Raw genomic sequence first — 23,483 nt, forward strand, 5'->3', positions numbered from 1 at the left:
ACTGATATTTCTAATTATTTCTATTTCTTCATATTTACAACACAATAATGCACATATTGTGCACACTTTCTCAGTTCCATGTTACTTTCTTAAGTTGTAAGAATTGTTGCTGGGTCAGACTGTACAAGTAAATACATTTTACAGTTATTAATTTATTTTTTTGCAAGTGTTAAGAAGTACAGTTAAGGTTAGGAGATGACCTAGTTAGTGAGGGACCTGAGTTAAGATTCCAGGCACCCCCATATCAAGCTGGGTGTGATTGTGCATGCTTGTTTGGAGGCAGGGGATCCCTGGGACTTGCTGATCAGCCAGTCTAGCCAAATCCATTCTGTAAGAGACTCCATCCCAAAAATTCAGATGGAAAGAGTGAGGAAGACTCTGAGTGTTGCTCTCTGGCCTCTGCACACATAGTGACACACATACACACATGCATTTGCATGAGCACAGCAACGTTAATGTGTGCACATGTATACACAGTGATAAAATATAATTAAATAGAAATCAACACCTGACATTTGTACCCAAAGAAAAGAATTGCCTTGCAGTGCAGTTTCTAAATCTTTACTTATGTTCCTCTTAGTAGATCAGTGCAAAAGGTGAGCCTCCTTTTCCTGAAGGTGACTTTTTCAGAGAGCCGGGTGTTGGCCTGTTCATTTGCTGCTTTGTTTCCAGCTGTTGCTTTTTATTTGTTTCATTCTTCCTCCTGCTTCTGAGGTCTCAGCTACTCGCTGTAGCATCCCAGGAAGATGCTCGGACAGCTGTTAGACCCTCTGTCCTAACACGCCCTGGTGCACTCAGGTTCCCTCTAGTACTCTTTTTCCTGCAGCCTACACATTTGATAATTTCACTAGGGAAGATATTTTCAGAATTCCTTTGAGACCTCCTTGGCTCACTTGTGAGTTGTTGTAGCTGGAGTTTTCCACCTGTCATTCTTCCCCTATCCTAACCCTAGTGTAGTCTGCAAACATCCTGTTTCTCTTCTTTTCCCTCCATTCAGGTGTTTGCTAGGCTGGCATATCTTATTTATGCCTTGGTGCATGCTCCATTGAGCAGACACTGTGGGCTCTGCTGCGGGACAGGGAGTGCTGAGTCTGCCTGTTGAGGAAGCAGAGGCATGTGGTGGCCGGGTCATCTGTGTCCTCTGTTGGATCTGTCAGTTCTAAAATGGGTTTAGAGCTCAAGCAATGCCAGCTCTCCTGGGTCTCCATAGAATCCTGTTCATTTTTGCCTTGTGATTTGAATCTTGTTGCTAAGAATCTTACATCTTCTAGTTAGATAATGTAGATAACGTATGTGCCTGATATTTTACTTTATTCTGAACTCTGTTCTGTCTGAAATACTCTATTAAAGACACTTTTGCTCTTGGCATAAGCATAGCATCTTTTTCTTCATTCTTTTACTTTAAATTGCCTCAATTTAAAATCATTTTCTTACACAACAAATGGTTGAGTCTTGTTTTTTCATATCATCTGATAGTGGTGTCTTCTATGTTTGGATCTTTTATATTAAAGTGAGCAGTACTATTGAAATCCATTTTTCCATGTTTTCTACTTGTTACATTGTTTTCTTTTAACCCCCTCTCTGAATTTAACTGATCGTTTTAAATAATTCTACTTATATATAGTATTTCATACATTAGGAAAAAAGCCAACATTTTTAGTTCCTGTGTTTTCCTGTCCTTCCCAGCTCTTCCGTGTCGACTGCTGTTGTACAGGAGGGCAGGTGGCTGACAGTAGGAAGCACCCTCTGTCCCTAACAGCATTGCTGGCATTATTCCACTCTCCTGCAAGCTATAACCTCTTAGGATATTGTAACTCCTTCTAAGAAGAGTGCAGTTAGCCTACTCTAGCCACAACACCAGTCAAGTTATTTTTTTTAATTGTGACTGTGCTAAGTATGCAGAGACGTTTCTGTTTCATATTCTTTAAGCATTGTGGTGTGACAGCTGTGTCCAGAGTGGGGATGGCAGGAAACATGGAGACTGTGTGACAGTACTGTGCTTTTTATGCCCTTGGAGTTTGCTGTCCACAGGGTCCCTAAAAACATCCCTGTGGATACTGTGGAGTGCCTATAACTGCTTAAAATGATATATGTTTGGGGGGGAGGGAGGGAGGGAGAAAGAACTGATTGATTCATTAGATTGATTTATTGGATACCCTCCTGATAGTCCAGCAATGGACTAGAGACTGAGAATCTGGTAGGTGTTCAGTCCATGAGGCTGGATTTCTCTGTAGTCCCAATCTGGTGCTGAAGACCTGGAGGATTCCTAGAGTCTTCAGTATATATTAGAATCCCAAAGAAGTTGCTTCTAATATTGGTACATGAATGCTCCAGCAACAGGATAGATGAACTTGCTAACAGGAGTGAGGACAAGCAGGTGGGAAACAGTATCCTCCTTCTGTAGTCCTGACCACCTAGCCAAACCATTGTCTACAAGCCCATTAATCAACACAGCTGCTACTTCTCCTTGCAAGAAAAATGTTGAAACGTATACACTGCCCGTAGTTTTGCCCACTATGAAGATTCCCTTCGGGGTTCTTCAGAAGGTAGTGTATGCTTTGTATTAGCATTCAGTGTATGGTACTGCTTCTCCTATAGCCAGAATTAATGAATCTAGGTATTGGGATGGAAGTAGCAATGGTTCCATTCAATGTCACCCCTAGTGATCTGGTAGGAAAAATTTTGCTTCCTGATTTTATGACTTTTGCCCTGCTGTCCTAGAAGTTTGGGTATTAGATAGTGGGCAGCTGTTGTGAAGAACTTGACAGTGTGTTTTGTTTGCTTGTTTGTTTATTTTGTTTTGAGGAATGTGGAAGGCTTTGGTGCTGTGGACTAGAAAATCAGTTGAATTTTGTAAGTAGAACTTAATAGATTGTTCTAGTAGGAACTTGGAAGTCAGTGGCATTCTAGGGGTAGTCAGATAGTAGAGGTCTCATGGGATTCAGAGGAAGCAAGGACTTGACCAACTAGGCTGTTATATCTCAGCAAAGAATCTGGCTATCTTCTGCCCTCATTCTGAGAACTTGTCTGAACTTAAGTAATGTACTAATCTCTGGCAGAGGAAATTTCAAGACAGTATAACATTGAGTCTTTGGTATGGTATTGATAACCCATATATAGTTGAAAAAGAGCTATTGGGACAGAAAGAAATAAAACATACACAGTTTGGAGGGAAAAAGCTCTAGGAAGTTTAATCTTTACAGCCAAAGCATATAAACAAGGCATCTCTTTCAAGAGAGACTTTACTTATTTAAAGAGATTAGCACAGTGAAAGAGAATCCATCTTTCTACTTTGGAGGAATAAGATGCCCAAAAGACAAGACTCCACCCAGCTAAGCTTCCACCTTACAAGGAAGCCTGGTGTCTTCTCTAGAAAGCTTCAACATACCAGTGTGGTTGAAGGCAAGGAAGGGCCATCCCAAGCTGACAGCTGACCTTGGCAGTGTTATCTACAGGCAGGAGCTGTAGAGGAATAAAATATGCAAGGTTGAGGGGTCAGGGATTCTTCTTCCATGGTTCAGAGAGCTGCAAGTCCAGGCAAAGTCCCTGCAAGAAGGCCGACCCTAAGATGGCAGGAGACCATGCAAGATTATTGAATCAAGCTGAGAATGTAAAATCTGGTTTTCAGTGGAGACCCCAAATGTTAGAGATGCCAGAGCCATAGGATGTCTGCCAGGAAGAGCTATATAAAGGAATAGAACCAGTTCAAGAAACATGTGTGTTGGAGGCCGTCTAAGCCATTGGAAACTAAAGTCCTAGACAACTGATATGGAGCTATAGGATCCTGAGTTTGTCCTGACAGGTTCGGTCTTGCTTTGGTCAAATATTTTCTCATATGCTCCCTTTCCTCTCTTTTGGAATGGAAATGTATATCCTGTGCCATTGTATGCTATTGGGAGGGTATGATTTGCTTTTTGATTTTACAAGAGTCACAGTTAAAAGATTGTCACGAGTATTAGAAGAGACTATATTTTTAAACTGTTAAAACGGAAGGACTTTTAAAATAGAGTGAATGTATTTTGTGTTATGATATGAGGAGAGCCTGTTGGGGCCAGGGGGTGGAATGTGATTTGAATGAGAACTGTCTCAGTAGACTCATGTATTTGAACACTTAGTACCCAGTTGGTGGTACTGTTCGGTGAGGTTGTGGAACCTTTAGGAGTCAGAGCCTTGCTGGAGGAGGCACATCACTGAGAGTGGGTTTTGAGAGTTCGGAACCTCACCCCACTTCCACTTTGCTCTCTAATACCTGTTAGTGCTTGAAGGTGTTATATGTCGGGTCCCTGCTCCAGCTGACTTCTGCCATGCCTTCCCCACCGTATGGACTTGCCCTCTGGAACCCTAACCAAGATAAACTCTCAAGTTGCTTTTAGTGGTGGTGGTTTTTATTCACAGTTCTTTTTAAAAAGGTTGTTGTTGGCTTTGTTGTCTGTTCCTTGTGTTGTGCACATTGTACATATATGTTGGTCAGTTACCTTCGTGACACCTGCTTTATGGTTCTAACCTTGCTTGGCAAGTCCTCATTACTGTCTGACCTTCAGTTCTGAAATCCTGTTTGCCACCATGTGGCAGAGCTATCAGGAGGGCATGCAGGAAAGTTCTCTCTACTCGTGAAACCCCTGCTTTTCAGGTGAGGAGAGCCAGCTCAGGGAGCTTGGCCTGCTAAGGCCATGTGAGTGCAGTACGTATGAGGGCTGGGGAAAGGAAGGGTCTGGTGTTTGAAACCCTGAGAAGTGGAGCTGCTGTTGTGCTCTGATCCCATGGCTGCCTTGCCCTGCTCTGCCCGTGCCTGTGTCTGAGGCTGTAGTACTAACTTGGGCCTCTGTCGTTCATGCCAACGCTCCCTCCTCCCTCATGTCCACTCTGAAGCTGATGCACTGCCCTGTGCTTTCCTGCTTGTCCCTCTTCCTCTCTGCCGTGCTGGTTTCATGTCCCCATGTTGGATCTCTGCTTCTGATCACTTACTAATTGCTCTTAACCATTTCCTGTACTCCAGAGTGTGGTTTGTTTGTTTGTTCCTGTTTCCCCTTTAGGAAGAATGCTCCCAAGTACTGACATTCTGTTCCTGGATTAGCTCGGGAACTGTGGCCTCTGTCCTGGTCCAGTACCGGTGATTATCTGAATCCCAGTGTTCTTCATCTCTTCACCTTGACACCTTCCCAGCACCTCCTGATAATGCTGTGGGTCTGTCACACAAATTTCTGTGATTCTTGCTTGTTAGGATCAGTCACCACTGGGCAGTGTGTGAGCTCTGTCTAAGATCCGGGCAGACTTGTGTTGACTGGGGTGTGTGTCTGGCTTTTGACCTCCCACAGATAATACCATGTCATTTTCTAAAAGTGATCTGAAACACGTGTTGATCTGATCCATGCTTAAAAATCATAATTTTGGTAATTACTTAGTTATATGGTTATCAGGGTATAGAGCTGTGTCCTATAATTTTCCCAGAGTTTGTGAGGTACAACGTCCAATTGATTGCTTTCATTCCATTTACTATAGCCTTGTCCTTTCCCTGTCTTGTGTCCTCTCCTCAGTTTCATAACAGTTTCCACTGGTAATTGAGTTGATTTTAATTTCTTGAGTGAAAATTAGGATCTATTTTCTAAGACAATTACTGTAAACATGCCACTTGCCAGTTATAATAATTTGGTCCAGAACTTGACCAAATTATTGCTTCAAAGCATTTCCATTTAATTTCAGTTATATTTGTCGGTGCACTCACTCACCCCTGCCCAACCTCCCGGCTTCCACAGAGCACCACTGCTGCCCAGGAGGCTCACTGTGGCTGCTGGGAGCCCATTTCCAAACAGCAATCTAGAAGTCTTGAGACAGATGGAGGCTGTCCACGTAGTTTCAGGCAGAACTATGGTCCAGGAGGAAGCAAAAACAGGCTGTGAAAGGTGGGAGAAAAGGGTGCATTCTGTGGATGGAGAAATCTTCACTCATAAAACCTCAGTTGCCACCTTACTCTTTTCTGTCTTCCTGCCTCAACCCTCTGTTCAAAGCTGTCTGTCCATAGTGCTCCCACCAGACTATGGTCACCACATCATAGCTGGACACTGCTGTGGTAGCTACATTGTTCTCAGCTCGGTTTTTCCAACTGCAGAGTTGAACCAAGAGTTCTGTGAGCAGAACCCTCCTTAGCTGTTCCTTGTGTTCTCAGCCATAGAAGGCTTCCTAGTGCCTTTGTTTCTTTAATTATCTCTGATCTAGGGTGTTCTCTCTAGCCTACCTGAGAAGTAGTTCCTGGAGATGTGCTGTGTGCCTCTCCTCATTTCTGTGACTCTGCTAAGAGTTGAACCTTTCTAGGTTTAAATAAGGTGCAGAATAGAGCAGCAGGTTACTTTTACAGCCTTCTTTTTCTGGGGCATGTGTAAATTGTAATTTTGTCAGACTAAACATAGATGGCGCTGTTGCTCTGACTATTTCATAGACTCTCACAATGCGTTCTTTTCTTTTTTTAATTTCAACATTTTCTTAGGATTTTCAGCTATAGAGAAAACCAAGTACCACCCTACTACTTTGATATTTGTTAGCATTTACTGTGAACTTCATTTTAGTTGAAATATTTTGTTACCACTTCAATAAAATCAGACGGTAGCAGGTACAAAGCAATTCTGTGTGATGCAGTAGCTCTCTAGTGAGCCTATGTGCTCATACACTGCTGGAATCGTGTCGTGTAAAGAGTGTGTGACAGAGTTGTCGGCTTGCGGCTCTGGAGAGGGGCAACTAGAAGGCGATGCCAAAGATGGGCTTTGGTCCTATAGAATTTTAGCTAATGGCTAAACAAAGCAAGCTTATAGAACACAGCTACTTATATCCTTTGCAGACTTTACTGTTTGCATGCTTGCATTGTTTTAAAATGTTTTCTTATTTTCTGACAGATAAACCAACTGGATATGAAAGCTAATAAAAGCAACCTTAATCTTGGATTGTTTCAGATATGGCCATTTACCTAAACAAGTGCAAACTGCATGGGAGGATAGGCAGAAAGGGCAACTGGACAGCTGCTGTATGGGGTGGGATTTGAGCTACTTTGTGCTAGGACTCCGGCTTTTGCTGCTACCCACAAAGCTCAGTCTGCACAGCCCTAGTTTCCCTGTGGTTGCTTAGGGAAGCATGACCCATGGAGCCATGTGCCTTGCATTTCTCTAGAGTTGTTCTAGTCCTGTGGGGTCCTGGTTGTCTGCAGGTTTGCATAGTGAGCCTGGATGCTTCTTACAAAGTCCAGCCACCAGGAGCCAGATGAGTATTGAATCTCCACTTAGAAATTGCAGAGAAGAAATGCCCTCTGTTGCCTTTACAACTTAGGTGTGCTGAGTATCTGATGAAAATAATTACTTTGCTTCTTGAGCCTGTAAGAAAAGCTTTAGTGCCTTCTCCCCTCAGTTGTCTCACCAGGTAGCCCAGGTTGGACTCCAACTTGTGACATCTCTCTTGTCATGGCTTCCCAAGTACAAAGATTTAAAGCATTCAAGGATTTAAGCCTGTATGACTTGGCCCAGCTTTTATGTTTCTTTCTTTAAAAAAAAAAAAAAAAGCTGTCTCTTCAAGCACAATGGTTATTTTGAGACCAGCTTCAAAGTGAATGCGCTGTAACAACATTATAAACATTCTTGTATCAGCAGGGTGAAATGGTAAAGCAAGGAGAGAAGCCCACAGTTGGTATCACTAGTACCCAGTGAGACTTACCGTGGGTAACTAGGGCCCACCTCCTCTAGTGGTATTAATGTTGCCTATTTTTAGTGAGGGCATGTGTGTACCATCTGCTGGTCCCTTTCTCCCTGCTCTTGTCTGTGAAGGACACATTGATGTTTTCTCATTTCCCAAACTCTGAAGGTTCAGTGCTTCACAGAGCTCCCTCAGTTCTAGAGCTGTTTCAGCAGAGTGGCCACACAGCCCTGGTGATTTGAGGGAGGTGGTGTTTCGGAGACACCTGCTGCTGAACAGCCATTATCTTGGGCTTTTTGTTGTTGTTTTGTTCTTTTAAAGATTTATTTTTTTTATTTTATGTGTATTGGTGTTTTGCCTGTATGTATGTCTGTGCGAGGGTACCAGCTCCCCTGGAACAGGAGTTACAGACAGTTGTGAGCTGCCTTGTGGGTGCTAGGAAGTGAACCCAGGTCCTCTGGAATAGTAGACAGTGCTCTTAACCACTGACCCATCTCTCCAGCCCCTATCTTAGGGTTTATTTATTTATTTGTTTGATTGATTGTTTATTATATGGATACTTTAAGAGTCAAAGATAATGGTGCTTATTTTGATGGCTTGTTGTAATTCATGTTTGTCTTTTTAGGGTTCAGGATAAGATGGATGTGCTGAACTACACGACTGTTCCTATCTACCTTCCAGAAATCACGATTGGAGCTCACCAGGGTACCCGAATCTACAACAGCTTCAGAGAGGTGAGCCCTAGCCATGGGGCAGAGTCTGGGGTGCTTGTGGCCAATAAGCCACCTCTGTGAAGAATAGATCTGCTGCTGTCCCCTCAATTTCAGTCATAAAGCAGTGCGTCCTCATACACCTCACCCAGTACCGTTCAGGTGCATTATCTTGATGGACACATACATGTCCTCCGTTCTTTAGCTGGTGTGTCCAGTTCTTCATGGCTCCATCTGATGTCACCGTATTCTTCACAGTGTGTCTCTAAGTCATGAGGCTTACATTTCTACAGTGTCCTCCAACCAAGTGCTGTAAAACAGCAAGGATAGCAGAGAAGACAGTGGAGGTAGCAGCTACCACTCCGGTCATGTCTTCCTCTAATTTACACTCTTCTCAATGAGCCGTTTGTCCCTCCATTGGTGTGGGGTCATTTCCAGCCCTTAAGCTAGGATCAGAGACTTAGCAGGAGTAGCAGCCTGCACCAAGCAGCATCGTGGAATGGAAAGAGCGATCCTCTGTCATGGTCTGCTGTAGCTTGCTCGTTATCGGAAAGTGTGAGATCACTGCATTGAAGTGGCATCGAGGGGAACATGTTAGTCCACTTCCCTGTGAGAGGTGTGTGCGCTCCTGCCTCCTGCACACCAGAAGCATTGATCAAGGGTTCCACCGTGGCCAGTTTTGTTTGTTTTTGTTTCCCTTTCTTGAAGTATTCAGTGTTTTCTTTTAAGCAAGTAATGTGGGCCTTTTTGAAAATAATTTTATTCACTGTAGAAATTTGGGAGCACAGCCATAAAGACCCCACCAGGCACCGTCCATTCATGTTGCTGCTGTTCTTGCTGTGAGATGAAAGCCAGCAGTTGTGTGTCTCTTCCTCAAACAAGGCTGTGGTGGCTCCTTGCTGTGCATGGTCTGGGTCTGGACTGACGACATTTAGCCTCAGTGGACTCCTTACCGCCCTCTGCCGTGTAGAAGCAGCCTCATTCAGGTCCTTCTTGCCCACTGTGTACTGTAGCAAGAGGGTCTACAGTGTTGCTGGCCCTGCCACCTCTGTGCTGTCCGCTTTGACCTCATTGGCGGAGTGGATGTGCTGATGACTAGGTGATTGATTAGTGCTGTCCCTTGTGTGCCTTTAGTAATGGGCTGTCTGGTGAGTGCTGCCGCAGCGCCTCCCTTTCTCCATTCTCCAGCAAGTGTTTGCATAGCACAGCTTCTCTTGTCAGCCTCTCTAGTTCCATGAAGGTATTAAAAACCTCTGTTATTCTCAACATTTGGGATATTTATCCAGTCACAGTGGAAGGAAGGTGGGTTTAGCTGAGTTGTTCCATAGTGTTTTCTGGCCTGTCATAGGTTTTTGCTCTCTGTTTTATCTTACCTTTTTTTCTGGCTTCATTTATTTCCCTCTGCTTGCTGTAATTAGCTAGTAATCACTGGTAATTAAAGTGGTCAGAATTGACATATTTGAGTCTAATATCAGTAGTTTTCCAGTTGCAGACCGTGGGAAGTCACAGACTGCATTGAGCCCCGTTTGCCCAACTCCTGTGACCTGTTGTGATTGTGTGTTTTAATTCTCTGTACATTTTAAGTCCCTCAAGACATTATTGACTCAAGATAGGTCTGCACCACCCACCACTTAACTCTGCTGGGGCTCACATCCTTTCGTGGCTCTGCTTCTGCTTAGGATCATTCCTCCTGGAGGAATTCTTTGTTGCAGCAAATTAAAATGATATTTATTTGATCTTCATTTATCTTTTATTATTGTATTTTTAAATTTGTTTGAGGGATACTTCAAACGTTTAAAAATGGTAAGAGGAACTGAAGAGATAGTTCAGCAATTAGAACAGAGGACCTAGCTTCAGTTACTAACCCCGACAGTAACTCATAACTCTAGAACTCTGGTTACAGAGTATTCTGTGCCTTCTCCATGTGTCCACTGGAACATGGTAATCCTTAGCTATGCAGTGAATTCAAGGCCAACCTGAAAAAAGTACCTAATAATAGAAAAAGATAACCTTGTCTTGCTATCTGAGATCACTATTATTATCCTATGTCATCAAACTCATTGAACACCGTTGTTCTTACTCATTGCATGGTCTCTGCACCTTTTCTCCAGGGTGAATGCTCATGCATTAAGAATACCACTTCTCGGACCGCTAGGCCTGCTAGATCACACCCCAGCCTGGGCTGTGGGATTGTGTTCTCTTGAGTCTTCTAGTCGACTGTAATGACCATTATGATTGAGACACTCAGCCAGGCAGTGGTGGCACAGGCCATTAATCCCAGCACTCGGGAGACAGAGGCAGACGGATCTCTGTGAGTTCAAGGCCAGCCTGGTCTACAGAGCTAGTACAGAGCGACAGGATTTTGCTGTGGCTTTAGAGCCTGTCCTGGAACTTGCTCTGTAGACCAGGCTGGCCTCTGCCTCTCAAGTGCTGGGATTAAAGGCCCAGCCTGGTTTCCTAATTGTAGTTCTTTTTCTGTCACCCCTTCCACATCCTCAGTATCTGCTGTGAGGAAATGCTCTCCCTGTATACGATCTTTTGTGTGTTTATCTGTATGTGTTGAAAGTCGTGAGTTCATGCTGTCAGGGTCCCACTACTACAGCATGGAGACAGCTCAGCCTTTCTCACGCTCGCCCTGTTGGCACTTATAGGACCGATACTGTGAGCAGCCTTGCCTACTCCCCTGTTGGCCTATTACAGTTACCATGGTTTGCTTCAAACCCTAACAATGTCTGTCACCCCCACTTCCAGGGAGTCACAAGCCATATTCAGCTTTAGGTTAAAGTTGGAAGGGAGACTGTCTTCATTCTTGTGGAATAATATGCTTGGGGCAGAGAATTCTGGATTGCCAGCTTGTTTTCTTTCACCCAGTACAGACTTGAGCGTCTTCGGATTCTGGCTCTGTGTTCTAAAGAGCAGCTTGCTATTTCTATGGCATGGTTCTTGTTTCTCCACGGGGTCTGTTTTTTGTCTGCTTGCTGATGTGGTCTTGAGCTTTGCCAAGGGTGCATGTACCTGGGGCCAGATCATGTGCCTTTGTCCCCAGTCGCCTTGAGGTTTGTGAAGCCCTTTGTCCCTGTAGCTGGTCTCCACAGTGAGTGCCAGTTCTCTGCTCCCCTCGGGCTCCCAAAGGCTGTGTCTCGCTGTGCCCCGTGCACAATCTTCTTACAGCCTTTCTCAGTGTGTTTCAGCCCACACATGTTCACCTGCCGTCTTCCAGACCGATCGTTTTTCCTACTCTTTATCTGCTGTTCTCATCATTGAGCTTTTAATTTTAATCATTGACTTTTTTGTTGTTTCTAGAGTTTACACTTTCAACTTTGCAAAATTAGTTTTGCTATACAAATTTTTGAAACAGTCTCAAATAGAATAATCTGATGACTGCAGTGCCTGTCTTAGGGTCTGCTTTCCTGCCCGTCTCACTGCTGTTGTGTGATTTTTTTTTTAATTTATTTATTTATTAAAGATTTCTGTCTCTTCCCGCCACTGCCTCCCATTTCCCTCCCCCTCCCCCAGTCAAGTCCCCCTCCCTCGTCAGCCCAAAGAGCAATCAGGGTTCCCTGCCCTGTGGGAAGTCCAAGGACCACCCACCTCCATCCAGGTCTAGTAAGGTGAGCATCTAAACTGCCTAGGCTCCCACATGTCTCTGCAGCCTGGCGGGTGTTTTCTCACATCTTCTCTCACTGTGGCTGTTCCTTGTCCCTGTTGTTTGTATTTGATTAAGTAAAAATGTAAAGACAGTTTTAGACTTTGACAGTGCTACTCACCCACAAGGAGATGCACCATGACCAAAAGCAACTTGGGGAGCAAAGAATTTATTTCATGGTCATGGTGTTTTATCACAGCAATATACCTAAGACAATATACTAAGACAAATACTGAATAACAAAAAGAGTCTATAGCATTGAACATGTGAATTTAACTGTTAGAAATGTTTAAGATTTTAAACAAATAATTGGAAAAATCTATTTAAATAAGTTTAGTTTTTAAAAGACATAACAGATATATAATGTGATATTACATATATATCTTTGGGGGGGGTGATGGCTGTGATGTCACCAGCTTTCAGGAGATACAAGGCATGGACACTGGGTGTCAACTGTCATCCAGGTCTCCTCAGAACTTCACTCTGTTCTTCTGTGCCAGGACCCCACCTACCCCACCCAGACTTCATGGCACAGACTCCAGTTCTCTGCAGGCTCCTCTCAGCAGTGATGCATGTGCCCCTTGTCCTCAGTCACAGTCTAAGGAATGAAGCATGGTAATAATAACGACTTTCTTCTTAGAGTCAGAGTTTTCTTTGCTATTAGACATTAACAATTATCACAAAATTTCCCTCTGGAAATTGCATTATGGATGAGTCAGAGATGAACGCATAAAGCCCTCTGTCTGTTTCCCACCTAGCTATTGACTAGCTTTCACAAAGGCTTTCTCTGGCAGCGGAACTGTCTTCCAGCCACTGCGCTCAAACCTCAAACAATTCTGACTTAGTGATTTGCTTACACTGCACTGGCAAGCACTACTGTCATTGCTGTTGGGGAGCCAACACTGCCTCACCCCACTCCCGGGAAGCACAGAGTGCCACCAGCAGGATAGTGAGTCCAGCCAAGCACTTGACTGCAGTGTTAAGACACCTCATGTCATGAGGAAGGAGGCTAGTGAAAAGGAGCAAACTGGCTGGCTGTGCACCTTGGTGCTGTGGGAGGAAAGTCAAGACTTTTCTTTGGGCCGCCAGCTCACAAATAACCACACAGAGACTTATTATTATGAACGTTGGGCATATAGCTTAGGCTTGTTCCTAACTAGCTCTTATATCTTAAAGTAACCCACTATATTCATCTACATTCTATCATGTGGCATTACCTCTCTTCCATCTTGCACCTCTGTTTTCTCTCCATGTCCCCTGGCATCCCCCTGTGCCTAAAGCCCTCCTCCTCTTCCATTCTTTCCCAGAAATCCCCCTTATTCCTCCTGGCTAGCTATTGGCCATTCAAATTTTTATTACAACAGTCACAGCAATACACCTTCATACAGTGTATAAATATCCACGACAAGGAAGGAAGCTCAGGGTTTTGCTTTGATGACTGTGTGGGGTCTCAGGTGAACCTTGAGGAAAAGTGCCAGGAGAGTGGGAACTGGCTAGCCAGTATTTTCTGAGTTTGTTACTTGATTTTTGTTATTAAAAACCAAAGTTTTTGTGAATTGATTGGCAAAGAGTAAGTGAGAGGAGGTTGAAAAGATGACAGAATGAGGACTAGAGCAGGGGCTCAGGCCATGATACACAGAGGCCCAGCTGTTGCACTGGGGCCACGCTTGGGACTGTCCCTGCTCATTTCGGAAGACTTAGTTGGTTTTTTGTTTGTTTGTTTTTGTTTTTTGTAGTGGCAGCAAAACACTTGATAAAAACAACATTAGGGAAGAATTACTTATTTTTCTGAGAGTTTCATGGGTGGCAGTCTATCCTGGCAAGGAAGACAAGGTAAGGAACAACAACTAATATAGCAGTTAAGAAGCTGAGGAGAAGCCACAATTCCTAGGGACTTGTCCGTGGTAGTCACTTCTTCCAGCTGGGCCCCAACTCCTACTTTCCACCGCCACCCAAACATCTCATCATACTCTGTCTATCCAGGGATCAGTCCACTTGTGGATCAGAACCATCATGCTCTTGTTTTCAGCCAGGGGTGTGCTTTACTGTCTTCTAGGTCGTTCCCAATTCAGACTAATCACAAGTCTGTGCTCATTGTCTTGGCATCCAAAGGTAGCTCTAAACATACTGTATACCCCGGCCTCCTACCTGCACATGTGTTTACCAGTACTTCCTTCATCCATTTAACTCATTATGAAGAGTTGGGAGTTATCTCTACATACATGGCTTTGGCACACAAAACAATTTGTCCCTAGAAAAGTCCAACATCTGTTAGCAGCTGCCTTCAGAGGGGCCTTGTCAGATGGTGTAGATCTCACTGATTTTTAACAACGTGGTATGTGGGACCATGGGTTTGGAACTGTCACCATTGGGTAGACACCTGAAAACAGCAACTTCCAGAATCTGTCAGTAGCCAGTGGTTCAGCAGGAACAGGAGGGTCCCATAAGTCTCTCCCTGATCTGTGGTTGACACTGACTCTCATACAGGACAGGAGGGTCCCGTAAGTCTCTCCCTGATCTGTGGTTGACACTGACTCTCATACAGGACAGGAGGGTCCCGTAAGTCTCTCCCTGATCTGTGGTTGACACTGACTCTCATACAGGACAGGAGGGTCCCGTAAGTCTCTCCCTGATCTGTGGTTGACACTGACTCTCATACAGGACAGGAGGGTCCCGTAAGTCTCTCCCTGATCTGTGGTTGACACTGACTCTCATACAGGACAGGAGGGTCCCGTAAGTCTCTCCCTGATCTGTGGTTGACTGTTGACACTGACTCTCATACAGGACAGGAGGGTCCCGTAAGTCTCTCCCTGATCTGTGGTTGACACTGACTCTCATACAGGACAGGAGGGTCCCGTAAGTCTCTCCCTGATCTGTGGTTGACACTGACTCTCATACAGGACAGGAGGGTCCCGTAAGTCTCTCCCTGATCTGTGGTTGACTGTTGACACTGACTCTCATACAGGACAGGAGGGTCCCGTAAGTCTCTCCCTGATCTGTGGTTGACTGTTGACACTGACTCTCATACAGGACAGGAGGGTCCCGTAAGTCTCTCCCTGATCTGTGGTTGACTGTTGACACTGACTCTCATACAGGACAGGAGGGTCCCGTAAGTCTCTCCCTGATCTGTGGTTGACTGTTGACACTGACTCTCATACAGGACAGGAGGGTCCCGTAAGTCTCTCCCTGATCTGTGGTTGACTGTTGACACTGACTCTCATACAGGACAGGAGGGTCCCGTAAGTCTTTCCCTGATCTGTGGTTGACTGTTGACACTGACTCTCATACAGGACAGGAGGGTCCCGTAAGTCTCTCCCTGATCTGTGGTTGACTGTTGACACTGACTCTCATACAGGACAGGAGGGTCCCGTAAGTCTCTCCCTGATCTGTGGTTGACTGTTGACACTGACTCTCATACAGGACAGGAGGGTCCCGTAAGTCTCTCCCTGATCTGTGGTTGACTGTTGACACTGACTCTCATACAGGACAGGAGGGTCCCGTAAGTCTCTCTCTGATCTGTGGTTGACTGTTGACACTGACTCTCATACAGGACAGGAGGGTCCCGTAAGTCTCTCCCTGATCTGTGGTTGACTGTTGACACTGACTCTCATACAGGACAGGAGGGTCCCGTAAGTCTCTCTCTGATCTGTGGTTGACTGTTGACACTGACTCTCATACAGGTGCAGTGCAGGCAACCGCAACTGCTGTGAGATCGTGTGTTCAGTGGCTGTGTCGTGCCCTGAATATAGCATTCTGCAGCAGTTTTCCTTCCCGCTTGTATATTCCTTCTGTTCCCTCTTCCATGACGTTGTCTAAGAGGTCTATAAAGGGATGAGCACCCAGCCGTCACTTATTCTTAGCACCTTGAGCAGTCATGAGTCTCTGCATTCACTGGTATTCACTCACAGAGAAGATTCTCTGATTGCGTCAAGTAGCATTTATCTATGAGTATAACCTTAAGTATTTAGAAGGCAGTTTGGGGTGTCAGGTCAGATGATAGTGGTAAGTTCCCCCTAAGAACCATGGTTTCCCAACCATGAGTTTGAGAGCGAAGGTTTATCATAGCAGACACGTATTCTCTGCTGTGGAGCAGGCTTCAAATCTAATCCAAGAGCTGTTGGTTACCCATAGAAGTGATGCCACTATTGCATTTGTGGGTGCATCTTGTCTCTCAAGTTGGCTTTATATTTTGTAGGGTTCACACCTGGGTAAGACCACTGAGGCCTTTTCTCACCCTTTAGTTAGCATAGCACTTCCAGCACTGGGAGAGTCATCTGGCAGGGAAGAGACAGTTGCCTAGGTTCCAGTTTGATTTCTCTGAATCTTGAAACCAAGGTACATGGTGTCTTATCACTTAGTTCTGGTGGGTATCTGTTGTGTGAAGATGTGTGTGTCACTGTGATTGGTTTAATAAAGAACTGAGTGGCTAGGCAGGAGGTATAAGCAAAACTTCTGGGCAGAGCGAGCTCTGGGAGGGAGAAAGGCGGAGTCACCAGCCAGACACCGAGGAGACAAAACTTCTGGGCAGAGAGAGCTCTGGGAGGAGAAAGGCGGAGTCAGCAGCCAGACACCGAGGAGACAAGATGGGCGGCACAGAGGAAAGGTAACCAAGCCACGAAAAAGAGTGAAGATTTTCAATTATGGGTGAAGTTACAAGAACTAGTTAGGACAAGTACAAGCTAAGGCCGAACTTTCATAATTAATAAAAAGTCTCCATGTGGTTATTTGGGGGTTGGCAGGCGGGACAGAGAAAGACTGACTACAGTTAACCAAGAAGAATACTGAGAACCTATATTGGGGCTTCTGTGACCAATAACTTAGAAGGAGAGATTTTGCATTTGGTACTACTGGGATTTTTGTTTAGGCAGCCTATAGAATAGTAGAAAATATCTGGCAACTGTGTACCTCTGCCAGAGGACTAAAATTTAGGTTGTGCAAAGAACTAAGAACAAATCTAAAACTTCAAGAAAACAGTTCAATTTAAGAATGGGCCTTGGAAATGAATAGAGAATTCTCAAAATAAGAAATATTAATAGCTAATAAAGACTGTAGAAAGTAGTCAACATAATTTAGCCATTGGGGAATACAAACTGAAACAACTTTGAAATTTCATCTCACCCCAGCCAGAATGGCTGTTATCCAGAAGTCAGATGTCAGCAGATGCTGTTGGGAACAAAGCACTCTTAGTCACTGTTATTGGGAGTGTGAATTGGTGCATTACTATGGAAATCAGTGTGGAGGGTCCACAAAAAACAACACATGGACCTGCCATATGACCCAACTCTACCACCCTGTGTATAGACCCCATTATATCCTGCTATAAAGACCCTGGTCCATAACGTTCATTGCTGTTCTTGACACAATAGTCAGAAAATTAATCAGCCTATATATTTTGTCAACAGATGATGGCTTTAAAAAAATGTGGTATATACAAAATGAAACTGTACTCAGCTGTAAAGAAAAATGAAATGTTCAGGTACATGGATAAAATTATATATAAAATCTCCCAAATGAGATGAGCCAGGGCCAAAAGACAAATACCACACATCCTCTCTCATATGCAGGTCCAGCTTCGCCTCTTTAGATTTGTGTGCTTAACTTGGAACATACGTAGAAGCCAGGAATTAGAAAGGAGCCGTCGGGACACCTTAAGTGAGGGTGTCTGGTAGAACACAGGTGATATGAAAGAAAACGATATTGTCGGGTGTGGGTTGCTTTCAGTCAGGGTAGGGAGGATGGAGACGTGGGTTGTGGATGGGAGAGTTAGCAGAAACAATGGGTGTATGAAAAAGAAATATCAAAACCTCTGATTTTTTAAGTCAATTAGAAAATAAAGTTTAAGAAAGGAAGAGAAGGAAGGTCTCCAGCATGGCTATAATGTTGCTTATAGAAGCCTTTGTATAGTAAATTATTACCATTTAAAGAGATTTGGAAAGGGCTTTGACTTCTTCCTGAACTGTCATTTTGAGTGTATACCATACCTTTGTTTGGGCCCGGTTTTGCTTGACTTAATAGTTTTTACAGTGCTGATCTGATAGTGACAAATTCCTTTGCCTGGCTAACTAAAAAATATTTATTTCTGAGAGGTGTTTTCAATTGATAGAAGATTCTAGCTTGGCCATTCTCACAACACCTGGAAGGTTCTCTATGCCTTGTGCCTGCATTGTTTCTCCTTTGGTCTTGTTGCCCCAGGATTCTTTCAGGGTTTTCTGTAGCCCCGTTAGTGCTATTTTTAAGGGGTTCATTGTGACTTGCCTCTGTGTGGTTGTCTTTGTATCTTGCAGAGTTTTGTTGAGTTTCTGGGTGTGCTCTCTGTAAAGCATTTGGGAAAGGTTTCGCGACTCCTCTGGGTTTGGGGAATCTATCGTGTGCATTGGAATCTATCGTGTGCATTAGATGGAAGTTTTCATGGCTCACTGAAACTGCTTTGGCCATTTTCTTTCTGTTTTATTTTGAGTCAATTCTGTTATATCTTTGTGTTCACTATTTTCTATGCTGTTAAGAAATATGCTGTTGTTCCGTTGTATTATTTGGATCTTCAAAGAAACAGAAGACCAAGGAAATGTTGAAGCAATGTATTAGGAGGAAGCAGAGAAGACAACTGGAAGGGGCAGGAGAGCCTGTGGTGTGCCTGGAAGGCAGTAGGGAAGACAGATCCAGGAGGTGTGTGGCCAGGCTAGAGAGCCTGGGAAGAGCCTGTGGCTACAAAGTGGACTGGCATTGCTCCTTTGTCCTAGCCATTGACAGGGAGGGTGTGGCCTGCCATGAGCAGGACAGTGCGTCCCAAGGGCCCATCCTTCATAGCCCCACATTTGTGTGACCCCCCCCCAATAAAATTGTACTTCAGGAATCCTATTTTTGAACTTGGAACGTCTGCCTTTCTGTTTTCCAGTTCTCCCTTATTCTGTCATCTGTCATTTTGTTCCCAGAACATATCGAGCACTTTCCTAACAGATGCTTTAACGTCCCTATTCACTAATCCATCATGTTCGTCATTTCTGAGTCAGCCTGATTCTCCCTCTGGCTGAGGGTCACATTTTCCACTTGCACATGTCTGGAAGTGCATCACTGCTGCAGCGCATTGTGAGTTTTATGGTTTGGAATGTTAGATGTTGTTCTATTCTGAGACAAGTGTTAGAAGTCTTCTGGCTGCGGTGCAGTTGCTTGCACATCAGCATTAATCCTACAAGCAGTGAGTTTTAGTTTTCCAGTGCTCTAGCGTAGCCTGTTTTGGGGGGACAGTATAACCTGAGATCTCTCTTATGCTCATGTGTGTGTGTGTGTGTGTGAGGAGGGGCCCGTGGGAACCCATCTGACCCTAAAGTGAGCCTTGGATTCATTCTGCTCACAGCTCCTGGAGGTTTTGTCCAGCCTTGCAGGATATCACCTCTGCTGCCTGGACATTGTTTTCAGCTGAAGGCCAGTGGCCCTGACAAATTCTGGAGTTCTTTCTTTGCTTAGACCCTATGTCCCTACACTTTGGCCTGTTTAGGATCAGGTAGGACATGGGACTCAGCTTTCCAGTTTCTAAATGCTTCTGGTTAGAGAGAGAGGCCAGATGCAATAGCACACCCTGTTGGGACGCCACTGTTACTTGATGGCGCTTCATCTGGCAGGTCTCAGTTGTCAGGCTGCGGTCCTGGAACCCGGGGCCCGGAGGCCATATGTTACAAGTTGGCCCATGTCCAGTATATGGTCAGGAGAGGGCTTTTCTGCACTTGCTGCTTTGAACCTGAAGTGTCCACTTCACTGGCTGTGGCATGTGGGGGGGGTATCTTTTATGACTTTCAGAGCCCTACTCCTTCATGTTACTTAAATCCAAAACTCGGTGGCTTCACTTGGGATACACAAGGTAACAAGACACCTTGTCATTGCCTCTCAGACTCCCAACTGAACCTTGGTGAAGCCCCATAGTCAGCTTGTGCACAGGCGGGTAAGGTGGTGCCCTGTTTGCAAGGACAGCCAGCCTGAAGAGCAGCCAGTTTGCTCGTCCTGGTGGGAGGCCCTGGAGAGCAAGGAGAAGAGGTGCTGAGTCAGCTCCCTTGCCTAAGCCTCAGCACAGTAATCCAGACCAGAACTTCCACACTGTCAAGTTAGAGCCATAGAGGGGTGCTGTCTACACCTGCTGTTCAGGCTGTTTTGCTTCAGCAAGCAGTTCTGTTTCTGGGAGTTTATCCGAAGCATCTACAAAGGAGAAGCATTGTAGGGAGGAGTGAAGCTGGAAACAGCAGGACATGGCAGCACAGGTCCACTCTAGGCTGGAGCCAGCAGAATGAAGTGTCTAGGGACTCGGGCTTAGCACCCACTCCAGAGTTGGAATGAGTGCAGATTCTTGTGCCGTGTGCTTGTGGCAAGTGACTTACTCTTTTTTTTGTTTTGTTTTGTTGTTGTTTTGAGATAGGATTTCTCTCTGTAGCTTTGGTGCCTTAGCTCTTATAGGCCGGGCTAGCCTCGAACTCAGAGATCCACCTGCCTCTGCCTCCCAAGTGCTGGGATTAAAGGCATGTGCTGCCACTGCCCGGCAATTTACTCTTTTTGAAAAAATATTTCTATTTGAAAAAAAATAAAAAATACATGCACATCTTGTAACATTCCTTGTGTCTCCAGCTGCCCAGGGCCCTGTCCACAGGTAGTTGTGTCTTGGGCTTCATCTGGAGCCTTCTAGTGATCTGAATTGCTGGTTTAGATTCAGCATGGCTTCCAGCCCACAGATGAACAGTTATCAACTAGGAACTTCGGGGTGCTGTGCCTTCTCCCCAGAACCTGGGGACGCCCCTTACTGGATTTCATAAGCCAATTAAATGCTCCTGAAGAATGGGTTTTGTGAAGCAATTAGTAGACATTGGTGAGGCTCAGTAGGTTTTGAGGTTTTCAGCTATTTTTTACCTAAAGCTCAGGACAATGGTGCTTGAAAGCCCTGGCCCTGCCGACTGACTGGCCGCTGGAGTAGTGCAGACCCGCTCAGATAGTCCTCTGAAGGATGTGCGAATCGGTCCAGCAAGTGAGAAGAAGCGACCTTCTCTTCAGCTGGAAGGCAGTGTTTCAATGGCTGTGGGGCTGGTCTGCAGCACTCTGTACCTTTATGTCTTGCCTAAGACCGTTCTAGTCAAGCCAGCTTCTCTCTGCTGGAAACCTTCTTGCTGTTCACTCTATGGAAAGGTGGGCGGGGGGGGGGGGGGTGCCTCCAGCCTCTGCCTGCCCTCATGTGGCCTTTGTGGAGCATTCTGATGTCATACTGGGCAGGTCCCTGCCATGCCCTTTGCTTGTCTGGAGTTCTTTCTGAGCCCTGAGGCTGTTAGCACCTGGGTTCTTGTTTGTGACGTCCAACTCTCCAGCTGAGAGGGCAGCTGATGACAGGCCAGAGGCCTCTCCCACGGCTTCCTTGCTTCCACAGCCATTTCTTGCCTGTGCTCCTTCAGACCTGGACATTTCAGTGACTTCCCAAGGCCTGTGCCATCTTCCTTACCTGCCTGCACTTCCGCAGGACCTATGTTAAGCTCACACTCTCCCCTCATGCACTCTTCAAAGCCAAGACCCTGGTGACCATGGCCTCTAGTGATCTCATCACTGGTTCTCAAAGCCAGTTACCATTCACAATAGTCAAACAGGCAGTCAGGGCTTGAGAACAAGACATTTCCTAGGCTGGGTCTCCTCTGCCAGCTCTTGCTGAGTGCCTCTGCTGTCTGTTGTCCCTCCTGTCCTTATTGACATCAGTGAGAATTCTACAGGTTTGTCTCATCTAGACAGGGCTTCTCTGGGCACGACTGTTTCATTGCAGTGGATCCCTGCTCTCGGGTGCTCCCCTGGGTACGAGATGGGCAGTAGCTGACCAGCTGGGGGTTGGGCATGTGGTCTTTGCTCTAAACAGTGTTTTAATGCCTTTCCCCCACAGCTGCCAGGCCGCAAGTACAGCCCTGGATACAATGAAGAAGTGGGTGACAAGTGGATCTGGCTGAAGTGAATGGACCCCTCTGCCTGGCTGTGTCACAGCCAGGAAGATGTCTGCTCTGTCCAACTATGAACTCCAGAGCTTCACAAGACAAGACAACAGGAAGAAAAGCAATGATCAAGAGATTGCCTGAAGAAATGGTCAAAAAATCCAGTCTTTCCTGTTCCTAGTTAGTTGATTGAAAGATTCAACTTCCATTGAAAAGGTTCTGGAACCTTCCAGTTTTATTTTGGAATCATCTGGGGAAAACAAAACAAAGCATGTCTGCTCTGGAAGAGCAGCTCCCACCGGACGCCCCGTGTCCCTGTGCTGTGTCTTTCAGTCCTCTCAGCTTCAAGAAATAAATCTGGCTCTATAGCTCCTCCTCCTGTGTCCACTCGCGCACACGCACACACACACACACACACACGCATACGCACGCACACACACGCATACGCGCACACGCACACACACACACACACACACGCACGTACACGCACGCACACACGCACACACACACGCACACGCACACACGGTGGTGATGCGCAGCCTTTCCATGCCTTCCCTGCAGTTTGCACTCACACACAATGTTGAAATGGTTTTCTGAAGCATTTCTTCTTAAGCAGTGCACATTAGAGCAAAAAGGGAAAGAAGACCCCCCCCACACACACACACACACAGAGACTAGCAGAATGGTGTCGTCTAGAGCAGGCTCACTTGATGAGCATGGAATGTGGGTACAGAGGCAAGGTCTCATACTGTCACCAAAAATCAGGGTGCCAGTCCCAAGTGAAGAAAGCAATTGCATTTTGGTTTTCACCTGTATTGGAACCTAGGGGGAAGGAGTCTATGAGCTAGTGTCAATCCGTGTTGCTATTCGGGAGTTCCTCTGTAAGTTGTCCTAAGCTGTAAGTTTGTACTGGGCCCCCTGCTGTGACTGTTCCTAGTACATATGATTTACATTTAGCTTCATTAAAACTTAATGAAATTTAGCGCTTAGTTTCCTAGCAGCACTGGGCTCCACCAGGTACACGCAGCACCTGGCAGCTGGGGTCAGTATTAGACAGAACAGAAGAGAAGACTTTCATCTTCCAGAACAGTCTGCTTGGCCTTACTGCTGTTGCTACCCGCCTGCCATTCCTCCCTCTCTTCCTCCTCCTGAAATGGGCCAGCCCTGGAGTGTTGTGGAACCCATTTAGGAATGGCTTAAAGAAAGAGAAAGAATCTTTATCTTGGCTGTATTTCCGGCCCATGCCTACGAGGAGCAGCTGCACATGTCAGCACAGCACGCACACACACACCCCGTCCTGAGAGTCCACGTGCTTGTTTCATTCCCAGTGGCTCTTCTCCCTGGGTGTGTGTCGCCTGTGTTTGTGTTGCTACAGAAGTCCGTCTTCCCATTTCCTGTGTTCGCCCTACGTTGAGCAAAGGAAGATGAGTCCACTTTCCCAGACTCCTCCAGGGTGAAGCCCTGCAGAGTCTAGTAGAAGCTCTAATCTGGTTTCAGTGCATTACCTCATTAGTTTCA

At 45.5% G+C, this 23,483-nt stretch overlaps 1 protein-coding gene across 1 annotated transcript in view; it reads left to right on the forward strand.

Annotated features, from left to right (window-relative positions):
• The window catches only part of Ndufa10 (NADH:ubiquinone oxidoreductase subunit A10), a 37,842-nt gene extending 15,502 nt beyond the window's left edge, over positions 1 to 22,340 (forward strand). The window contains exons 9-10 of the mRNA XM_075951466.1: positions 8,297 to 8,405; positions 21,920 to 22,340. Coding sequence (XP_075807581.1) covers positions 8,297 to 8,405; positions 21,920 to 21,988 — 178 coding nt within the window. The 3' untranslated portion in view covers positions 21,989 to 22,340. The remainder of the gene's footprint in view (positions 1 to 8,296; positions 8,406 to 21,919) is intronic.
• Positions 22,341 to 23,483: the final 1,143 nt, after the last annotated feature.

The sequence above is a fragment of the Microtus pennsylvanicus genome, chromosome 17 (genome assembly GCF_037038515.1).
Source record: "Microtus pennsylvanicus isolate mMicPen1 chromosome 17, mMicPen1.hap1, whole genome shotgun sequence".
NCBI lineage: Eukaryota > Metazoa > Chordata > Mammalia > Rodentia > Cricetidae > Microtus > Microtus pennsylvanicus.